The sequence below is a fragment of the Vigna unguiculata genome, chromosome 11 (genome assembly GCF_037176805.1).
Source record: "Vigna unguiculata cultivar grain cowpea cultivar isolate G323 ecotype 2 chromosome 11, ASM3717680v1, whole genome shotgun sequence".
Lineage (NCBI taxonomy): Eukaryota > Viridiplantae > Streptophyta > Magnoliopsida > Fabales > Fabaceae > Vigna > Vigna unguiculata.
This window is the reverse complement of record NC_140802.1, coordinates 41,507,483-41,519,256: the sequence shown is the minus strand read 5'-3', so window position 1 is coordinate 41,519,256 and position 11,774 is coordinate 41,507,483. Positions and strand designations below refer to the sequence as shown.

At 29.2% G+C, this 11,774-nt stretch overlaps 1 protein-coding gene across 1 annotated transcript; it reads left to right on the top strand.

The window, feature by feature from the left end:
• The first annotated feature begins 5,568 nt into the window (after positions 1–5,568).
• LOC114168445 (MLO-like protein 6) lies at positions 5,569–11,596 on the top strand. Its single transcript, XM_028053260.2, has 15 exons — positions 5,569–5,882; positions 5,970–6,027; positions 6,099–6,337; positions 8,233–8,349; positions 8,449–8,509; positions 8,657–8,745; positions 9,449–9,523; positions 9,731–9,825; positions 9,928–9,977; positions 10,064–10,104; positions 10,206–10,379; positions 10,477–10,512; positions 10,593–10,660; positions 10,749–10,809; positions 10,888–11,596. Exons 1-15 carry the CDS (start codon positions 5,760–5,762, stop codon positions 11,302–11,304), a joined length of 1,704 nt encoding a protein of 567 aa, XP_027909061.1. The 5' UTR covers positions 5,569–5,759; the 3' UTR covers positions 11,305–11,596.
• The last annotated feature ends 178 nt before the right edge of the window (positions 11,597–11,774 follow it).

Below are 11,774 nucleotides of genomic sequence, written 5' to 3'. Positions count from 1 at the left end.
AACATAAATGCATTTTTCCTACTCATGTATATAACTGGTTCTCTTTTATATATTTTTTTTAAAAAAATCTTGTCTCATTTTATAATAAAATATTAGTTTTATTGCAGTATTTATGATAGAAATTTTTTATTATTTCTCAAAACATAATTATAGAAATGATTGAAATATGAATATTTAAATATTTTCTAAAACCATATTTTGATTGAACTTATTTATCATTGATTTCCCTTTAGTAATTATGTTTCTCAAAATTTTTGGTTTTGATTTAATCATTAATAAATTTAAGAATTCAAATAGAAAAATAAAAGATAATCGTTTATACATTTATATATTTTTTTATATTTATTGTTATATATATATATATATATATATATATATATATTTTTTTTTTTTGAATATATTATTTTATTTGTACCAAGGTTTCATTAGACTAATCATAAAGTAATTGCACACTAATTTAGCATAGTTAAATCGAAAAGCGAAAGTTTGGACAATTCGAAAATCTATGGTTCAAATTCATATTCATACAAACCAACTTAAAGGTGAAGAAAAATAAACGATAAAAAAAAAAAAACAAACATAATGAATCTTCCTAAAATGACAAAAAATAAAAATAACAAAAATCCTTGACGACTTGTTAAACGACTTGTGATCATGACGAGAGACTTCCCCTGTCTTCTTATCAATCACAATCTAAACTCACAACAAAACAAATAAAATAACAGCTAATATTATGATATATATATATATATATATATATATATATATATATATATATATATATATATATATATATATATATATATATATATATATATATATATATATATATATATATATATATATATATATATATATATATATATATATATATATTCTTTTTTTTTTGCAATTAAATAGATGAACAACCAATAAATCCCGGGCCATTTACCGTCGTCTTTGTAATTAGGCTTAAATGGTCTTTTGGTCCTAGTTTAGGACGACTTTTTTCAGTTTGATCCTACTTTTGAAAATGTTTTCAATTTGGTCCTACCTTTCGTGATTTGTTTCCAATCGACTCCTTCTTGTTAACTCCGTCTAAATCGTTAACGGAACAGTGCCAGCGTGGTGATTTTGTGTGACGTGGATATTGTTCAGTGATGTGTCCGTTTGCACTGTGCTGACCATTTAATTGAAATTGGGGATTGATTTTAGGGTTTAAGTTGGATTAAATTGGGTTTAGGGTTGTTTAAGTCGAATTGTGCATTTGGGGTCGAATTGAGGGATTTTGTCATGCTCTTTGAAATTCTGGAATCTGGCCTTTCAGATCAATTTTTGTCTTCTCAGTTCGTTGCTCATCTTTGGACAATCGTTGCGGAGGGGAAAACGTTTTCATCGTCGAGGTACGTCGTGCTTTAGGGTGTTATTTTTGGTCAGATTTGATTGGGTTTATTGTTAATGATTAGGGTTTTGTTTATGCATTCCATGGAATATTATGCATCCCAACACATCTTCACCACATTTCTGCAACAAAAAAAAACCATGAAGATGAAAGTGAAAGACTGAAACTAAAAGAAACACCCAAAGCCGAACACTGGGAAACAAACCTTAAAGTTCGCACAGCCCCACAATTGTTTACCCAAGTTCTTTGTAGTTCTAGTTGTGCGCACCACTGCAATGTCTCCGCAATCACAAATTGGGGGTGAGCCTGAAACCCTATAACCACCATGGCAGGAATTGCATGTTCTGTGAACCCAACTATTGCAAGAAGATGAAGATGCCCCACGAGACATTCGTTTTCAGCTGAACTTTAATGGAACCCTAAACCACAATGAACACAAACCCTAAATTTCAATTTAAAATCTGGGCTATGACAGTGTAAACGGACATGTCACTGAACAGTATCCACGTCACAAAAAATCACCATGCTGGCACTATTCCGTTAACGATTTAGACAGAGTTAACGAAAAGGAGTCGATTGAAAACAAATTACGAAAGGTAGGACCAAACTGAAAACATTTGCAAAAGTAGGATCAAACTGAAAAAAGTCGTCCTAAACTAGGACCAAAAGACCATTTAAGCCTTGTAATTATTACTATATAGATGTGGAAGTTTACACCGAGACCTGATGTAAGGAATCATCACTAATTTAAATAGGTTATAATATTTTTAATTTGTTCAATTGGATTAATTTGTTATAATAAAAATAAAATTATTATTTAAATGACTAAATTTTTCTGTATTGTATTATTTAAATGATACAAAATTATAATGATATTGTAATTTAAACTATTAATATTTATAAATATTAAATTTTAATTATTGATTATAATAAAATAATATAATATCTAAAAATAATAGTCTCTAACTTTTTCATTAAAATAATTTATTAATTAATTAAAGACTCCAAAAAAATATTTACATGATTGGGTATATTTTAAAAAAAATGTACATTTAAAATGATAAAAAAAGAAAAAAAATTATGAAAAACTAATAAAAACGAGTTAATATATCCCTACACCAATCTCTTTTAGAAGTCAACCACGAAGTAGACTAATATATCCCTAAAAATATTCATATGGAGTAAATATTTATTGCCTAGTTTGGTCCAGTGAATTGAAATAATAGAATAATTTTTTTTTGTCTAAATTTATAAACATTTAAAAAAAATAATATTAGACCAACTATCCTTGAAATAATAGAATAACTTTTTTTTTTTGTCTAGGTTGATCAACATTTAAAAAAATAATATTAGTGGATATATTTTAAACAACTATTAGTAAAGTCAAAGTATAAACTATTTTGGCCTTGTCTTTGAGCACTAAAGTTTTAGATGCTTAACTCAAACATTTGACCAAAGGGTAATTAATCGATTATTAAAAGGTTTATGTAAATGATCCATTAAATTTTACAACCAAGTACTTCAAGTCTAAGGGAATCATTGGAAGAAAGTTTCACCTTAATGAAGTCATTTATGATCCTTTACTTAATACCACAAGCTTTTAAAAAATTTCAACATTTATTGATATGATTGCAAAGTTTCCTTCACAAAGTAACTAATAATTAGAAGATAATGTAAAAGTGCATTAGATGTGACAAATTCATCTATGGTCCTTACCACATAGCTCACTTTTTGTTAGGTCAACATTAATATATTAATATATTGTTATATATCAAAGTAATTATTGGAAGTTCAATTGAGGTTTTTGCATGAGTTGGATATGTAAAGCTGACATTTTTGCTTGGAAGAATTGTCAATATTTACTGCTAAAAGTTTGATCTTGTTGCAAAAAGTAAACTACACTTTTGCCACATAAATGCTTACAACTCAAACAACATTTATAACAAGGAAAAAAAAAATTGTTACACACAATTACAACCAATTTGACAACTCATTTGATATATAAAATAATCTTAATAAATATAAATTTATTTTATATTTATAAAAAAAGAATGATAATAAAAAATAATGTCAAATAAATATAAAAATTTAGGTGTCGAAATATAACATGTTAAATGTGCAAAATTATAATAAATGTCAAACTTTTATTAAAGATTGGTTATTAATTAGCAAAGGTGGAGTTATACATACATATTTATCATCTAAATTTTGGGAGAAAAGTTTAGTAATATCAAATTATATTTTTTAAATCACTTCAATTGTTTATATAATAGTTATCACAAGTAAACAATAAGATATAGTTACGGTTAAAGTAAATAATGAATACTAGTGACATGTATATATTATAAAAAATATTTTTTGACAATTAAATTTTGATAATTTTCTTTTATAACATGAAATGACGTTTTTAAGTGATTTTTCATTTTTGATTTTCTCAATTTTTTTTTTACATTTTAAAACTACTTAAAAAATATCACTTCAAATTATAAGAAAAATTGTCAAAATTTAATTTTAAAAATAATATTGTCCATATATTATATAGATTAGACCAAACAATAAAGTATAATATGTGACAAATAAATAAATATGAACATAATATGCCTTTTCTATTTTAGTATATTAACTTTTTTATTGTCATTGTAATTTTCTTTACCCAAGAAGACATACCTAATATTGAATAATAACTTTGAAAATAAAAACGTATAACAACGAGGGATATTGGATAGAAGAGGGGTGGGGTTTCAAATAGAGAAGAACACGCTTTATGTGAGAAAATAACATTACTTGTAACATTTATTAATATTTATTAGTTATGAAAAACTAAATCTATATTTAGTTTTATCGTACATTATAAATTATATATTCATTGATTTAAGTAGTTACAATGCTAGAAGGTACGTAGTTCATGAAATAAGTAATTTAAAATAATAGTTGGAAATTCAAAAAGTGAGGATATGTGAGTAAGAATAAGAAAATTCAACACCAGCTAACAATAAATTAGGGGGTGTGTTAGAAGTCTCACATCAACTATAGATAAGGCCAATTGAGTTAGGGTTACTAGATATACTCTAACCCGGCTCTGATACTATGTTAGAAGTAAGTTTTAAACCTAACCTAATCCCACAAAACCGGCTTGTAAGGTGAGGATTGTATCTACTTATATTGTGAATTGATCTTATCTCTTGTCGGTGTGAAACTTCCAACGATTCTATAATTTTTGGATCGGAGATGCTGTAAATTTTGAGTTGAGTTATTGTTTCTGATAAACTTTTCTCTAAAAAAATCATTAAAACTAATTGAAAATTATTTCAATGATTGAAGATGTGACTAACTGTATAGGATTCGTTTTCGATAATCCATGAATAATGAGTCAATTATAAAGATTATTTTTGTGACCAATCCTAATATTTGGCAATATTTATGGTTGTCCATAATTTGTTGTTCATCCCAAATTACAACAAACTTTTTAACACTTCAAGGGCTGTTGGCCCTTTAATAGAATCCTACAATTTCAGTGAGGTGAGGGAATGGAGAGACACCAAGGGAAAAAAGACAGCAAAAGTTATTCCCTTTCACTTAAAACCCATTTTTCTTTTCTTTTTATTAATAAATTTTTAAAGCTTTTTGAAAAATATATTAATTTGTCCCCACTTCTCCATTCATAAAAGTAAAACCAAAATGTTAGTCAAATACTACCTAAATCTTTATAGAAGGAGTAATTTCTGATAAAATATGTTACTATTTATTAAACTTAAAAGTCATCATCCACATTTAATATAAAGCAATTAAGTCTGTTTTCTCTTATTATTTGATTTTAAATATGTTCTCAATATATATAGCTCACATTTTTCTATTCTTATTATTTACAATAAATTGTTTTAGTTCCAAATATCATAAAATATTTCACTTATACGAGTAAGAATTGTAAGTAATCTATATAACAATTTATATTTGAATACAATATAAATAAACATCAAGAATACAATATTTTACTAAAAGAATGGAAACATAAATTAATTTAAAATTAGAAACATTTTTGTGACTAAGTAGTTTCTTTTGAAGGGGTTGGTCTTTTCTAATATATTTAAATCCTATAAAGAATTTATACGTCAAAGTCAAGAGCAAGAGCCTTAAAGTTATTGGTGTTTGCTTAAAAAAAGAGAAGTAGAAAGCTGTTATGAATAAATTCTCTTCTTTCTCTTTTAGAAAGCATATATAACAAAGAAGCCATAACCACCATTTGTCCCAAACCACACTTCAATCATTAAAAGAAGTTAAACACAGAGTACCCTTTTCATAACTCCAATTTTTCTTTCTCTTTAAAACTCTTCTCTTCAACCTTTTTCTGCAAAAAAGAAAAAAGAAGAACTAATCATCCATGGCAGGTGGAGGTGGAGGAAGAAACTTGGAGGAAACACCCACATGGGCCGTCTCCACTGTCTGTTTTGTTTTGATCTTAATATCTATAATCATCGAACACATCATCCACCTCATCGGAAAGGTATGAACAATTTTCAACCGTTTTTTTGTTTGCACACTACATTTATATGTTAATCTGATGATTAACACAATACTGGCATGCAAGCAGTGGTTGAAGAAGAAGCACAAAAGAGCGCTGTACGAGTCACTGGAAAAGATCAAATCAGGTTTAAACTGTTAACAATGAGAAAATCTTAATGATTAGTTGATAAATGAAAACTTTGTTGGGTTGTTGCAGAGCTTATGTTATTGGGGTTCTTATCGTTGCTTTTGACGGTTGGACAAGGTCTGATATCAAGAATATGTATATCAGAGAAAGTTGCATCAACATGGCACCCTTGTAGCCACGAAAACACAGATACTGAAGAATCAGAACACGGAACCAACAGCCGCAGGTTGTTGGCGGCGTTCAATGGTTCAAACGAGGTAACTCCACGCCGTGTTTTGGCCGGAGGAGGAAGCGACAAGTGTGGCGAGGTTGGTAGGATCTTGTTATTCTTCTCAGTTCTCAAGCAATTTCTACCATATATTTTTCTTCACAATTTTTCTCTAGTTTGCAGTAATTAAGATTCAATTAAAATATACCACCTTAAATTCTAAGTAAAAATTGTTAAAATTTAGTTATTAAAAAAATATTTTTCTATAAATAATTGTGGAAGGATGAATTTTAGTCTTCAATTCTAGATCTTAAAATAATACCAAATCATTCAAGGATTTTTACTCAGTTTTGTAAGATTCACTGAAATTTAAAGTTAACTTTTTAAGATTTTTGCTACACATTAGTGTCATACACTCTTTTTTAAGTTACTAATAATGATATTTAATAAATATGTTAAGAAGATTGTTCTCTTCTAACAGACAGTTTAATAGAGAGTGATACCAGTTGTTGAGTCCTATGATCAAGTAGCATATACTTTAATGAGCATTCTTATTTTTCTGTTTTTCCAAATCAGTGAAAGAAAATAAGGAATAAGGTTCAGACTTTTTCTGAACAAAAAATAAATTATTAGTGTAGACATTAAATCTATATACTGATAGAAACGTTTTACTATGCCAACATATGTAATGATCGATAATACATGTGTTATAGCTTTATATATATATATATATATATATATATATATATATATATATATATATATATATATATATATATATATATATATATATATATATTCATAAACTTTTATTAATATATAGAGAGAGAGACTTAATGACTATATTACTTGTTCGGTAATTTTTATTTAAGAAGATGAGTGTACTGACAGATAACTAATATGCTTAAAAAAAAGTAACAATATAATAATATTTAGTATACTTTTTTTTTAAATATTAAAAATAAAGACTTGTAATATGGGACAGAGAAACAATTAAAGACAGTTATGTCAATTCAATAATGTCACGGTTTCTTAATTGTTTTTGAAGAAGTCGTTTTCTACATTAAAATGTACGACAGTGATATATACGTATCGTGGTTGTGTATTTCTTCTATGGTTGTGTCACACAAGTCAGAGATAATATAATGTCTTGGGGGGCCAATATGTTAAAAGTCTTCATGCATAGGAATATCTGATAGAACCAAATTGTGAAAACAAAAAAATCAGGCTTAGCTCCACCACATATATTATCCAAATAACAAAGAATTTTTTGCCTTTCTGAATGAATGACATTAGTGTATATAATGCAGAGGAAAATGTTGCAGCACATGTCATGCAAATCTGAATCTTTGATTTTTTTAAGAAAAAAATGCTGTCTTAATTTATTCTCATCTTCTACTGACGATTTTATTTGGAAAAAGACCGGAATATTATTATGAGTTGAAAAGTTGAAGTTTCTGCACGAAAAGAGAAGTTAAAAAAGGAAAAGGAAATGAAAGTGTGATTTAGAACGTAGTGTGTGAGACTCTAACTTGGTTCTGATACCATATTAGAAATGAGTTTTAAATCTAACTCAATCTTACAAAACCAGTTTATAAGATGAAAATTGCACCACTTATATATTATGAATTAGTCTTATCTCTAGTCAATATTGGGACTTCCAACAAGTTATGTATTGCATGACTTGTGTTTTCTTGTCTTGTAATAATAAGAATATATTTTACCACCATGAAACCTATTAAACATGGTCCATGAAAAAAGAAAAAAAACAATGTCTTGTTCCAACATGGAAAACCCTATTATTATTATTCTCAATCTAGTTTTAGTATCATTATTGGTCTACAATAGCTAGTCTTTTTTTTCTTTCATCCAAATTTCCCTTTTTTCTGAAGAAATTACTCATAAAAACTGAATATGTTTGATTAACATAACTAACATTTTGTTTGTTGATATACTAATATTGTTTATTTTATGTAATAATGCAAAATGTTTCAGGGTAAAGTCCCGTTTGTGTCATCCGATGGCATCCATCAACTCCATATATTTATCTTTGTGCTAACTGTTTTTCATGTCCTTTATTGCATTACCACCATGGCTCTAGGAAGAGCAAAGGTAATAATATCAAAAACAATTTTTTTTTTTAATAATTTTAGTTTTCTTTTGCAAAAACATAATTACCCTTTTACTTGTTTGAATTTTATTTCAATATAGATGAAGAGGTGGAAAAGATGGGAAGAGGAAACCAAGACACCAGAGTACCAATTTTCACATGGTTAGTTCTTTTCTGCATGAATATTTTTTGTATTCACAAATTAACAAAATGCATAAGAATTTATAATAATTTACTCACATTATCAATATTTTTTTTAACATGTAACATATAACACAGAATTATTGTTCTGATTGTGTGATATTTCAGATCCTGAACGATTTAGATTTGCCAGAGAAACATCGTTTGGAAGGAGACATTTGAGTTTCTGGACCAAAAACCCTGTCCTCATGTGGATTGTAAGCCAAATCTATTATATTTATTTTCATAACTTGATATAAGCTGAATTTAACCCCACCCATTTAATATAATATAATTTTTTTTCTAAACTTTATTTATGAACTCTGACTTTGTACCAAGCAATTTATTTGTTTATTTTTATTTTTTAATTCTCTTTTCATTTTGTGATGACACTAAATAAATATGAAGCTAAATGAAGATATAAAAGCCAGATACTAAAATGGGGTGGCGGATCAAGATGAGTTGGCTGTTTTAACCCGCTAAACTAGCGGGTTAGGCGAGCCAGATTATAGTAGGCTGACGAATTGAAAATTACAATCCAGCTCGTCTTTTTCTTGACGAAATGATGGACCCGCTTTGACATCTATAAATTTTAAATTTTAGAATCTTAGAAACTAATGTGAAAGATCACTGCATTTTCATATTCATATACACACACTTTCTACATATAGAGAAAATTGGAGAAGACTGATATACACTGAATATGTAATCAAATAATATGAAACTGTTCAGAAATAAAGTTCCATAAGATAATCGGAACGCGGATTTAGACTTTGCAGTGGTCCTTTGTTCATGACTTTCTGAATAGGACCTTTTCTTTATCTGAAAAATCTGAGTATTCTTGCATTAGGACCACTTTGCATTGAGTGTTTAACTTGTGTGTGATTATTCATTAATTTTGCTGAGATTGGATGATTTCAGGTTTGTTTCTTTAGGCAATTTGTGAGATCAGTACCTAAAGTGGATTACTTGACCTTAAGACATGGATTTATCATGGTAATCAAATGTCTCCTTCTTCGTAGTTTCATTTGCCATTTTCTTTCATCAGAACACCATCGATTACACGTTACTATTTTGGTTTTTCCTTCTCTGAATTTCCTAGAAAAAAAAAGTATTAGAAATTAATTATCATTTCAACAATTTCAAACCATTCTACATTTTTCGTAATAAATGACTTGGAATTTTACTTTGATTTTTTTTCAGGCACATTTGGCTCCTCAAAGTCACTCCAAATTTGATTTTCGGAAATACATTAAACGATCACTGGACGAGGATTTCAAAGTCGTTGTTGGAATCAGGTTTTGTGCATCTTGTCATCTTTCTATAAAGTTTGATAGGTCAAGAAATTAAGAAATTTTACATATATATTATGATTTAACTTATGTTTTAAAAAATTTCAGTCCTCCATTCTGGTTCTTCGCGGTGCTTTTTCTCCTCTTGAACACTCATGGTAATTAAGCAATTACGTGCTACAAACGCATTTGACTTATTATTATTATTATTATTATTTACTGTGATGTGTATCTGCATGGACAGGCTCGTACTCTTATTTGTGGCTGCCATTTATTCCTTTGATTGTGAGCACATTCAACTCAAACTTTCATTAATTATTTGGTCCAAGTGATCGATGGTGATACATATCCATAATTTGAACCCTGTAATGTGCATAAAAATGTAGATAATTCTGTTAGTTGGAACCAAGTTGCAAGTGATCATAACTGAGATGGGTCTGAGAATTCAACAAAGAGGAGAGATTCTAAAGGGAGTGCCATTGGTCCAGCCAGGGGATTATTTGTTCTGGTTTAACCGACCTGCTCTTATTCTTTACCTTATTAACTTTGTTCTCTTTCAGGTACTACTTATGTTGCTTAATTATATCACATAATCATAATTAATTTATATATATTATGAGTTGACTCTTTCTTATTTTTGTCCCCACACCCAAACAGAATGCTTTTCAGCTAGCTTTCTTCTCATGGTCTGCGGTAAGTCATCGTAGATTATTAAAACAAAAAACAATTACGTTCGATAAAAAACTAAATAATCACCATTGTTTAAATCACAGCTTCAATTTGGGATTAAATCTTGTTTCCACGCACATACCGAGGATGTTGTGATCAGAATTGCAATGGGGTTGGTATCATCGTCACCTTTCATCATGACTCTAACTAGCTATATTAATTAAAACATTGATTATAATTAAGTTAATCGGATTTGTCAGGGTACTTATTCAAATCCTGTGCAGCTACGTTACTCTTCCTCTTTATGCTCTAGTGACACAGGTAGTAATAAAACCCTGTTCCTCCTGTGCTCTCTTTTCATAATAATTAATTACAATTAATGTATATACAATACAACAGATGGGTTCAACAATGAAGCCAACGATATTCAACGAGAGAGTTGCAGAGGCACTGCGGAAGTGGCACCAGACCGCGAAGAAGCAGATAAGACAGAACCGTGTGGGACCCTTGTCCTTGTCGGGGACACCGATGTCGAGCAGACCCACCACCCCGAGCCACCACATGTCTCCGATGCACCTCCTGCGCTACTACCGTTCTGAAATGGACAGCTTCCCCACCTCTCCACGGCGTTCGAACTTCGACGGCGACCACACTCAGCCGTGGGACATGGATTCCCCTTCTCCTTCGTACTCGCAGCACGAAGTGGAAATGGGTCACACCAATGACCCCACCACCAACACAACCCTCCATGAAATTGTTACCGTTGCACACACCAAGGAATTTTCCTTTGATAATAGACCTTCCCCTGCTACGTAGCCACCAACCACCTTATTCATTCTATTGAATTCATTCAAGGTGTTGCGTCTATGTAAATGAATTATATATATATATATATATATATATATATATATATATATATATATATATATATATATATATATATATATATATATATATATATATATATAACTCTATGTTCTTTGGCATCGTCGTATATAAAAAGATGCGTGCATGACACATTGTAAATCCATGCATGATGGTGGTGATTCCACTGATCCTAATATTTGTTTTCTCAACGGTAGAGATAAATAATACAGTTTTTTTTTTTTTTTGCTTGTTATTATGTATGGTTGGTATGTGAGTTGATATGCATCTATCAGATGCATCTGGCTACATCATATTATAGTTGGCATTGACATTTTGATCGAGTTATGATTTCTATAATAACAGATTAGCATTGAAATTAGTGCCTTCATTTTTCAAAACAATCACTCGTATTAAATAAT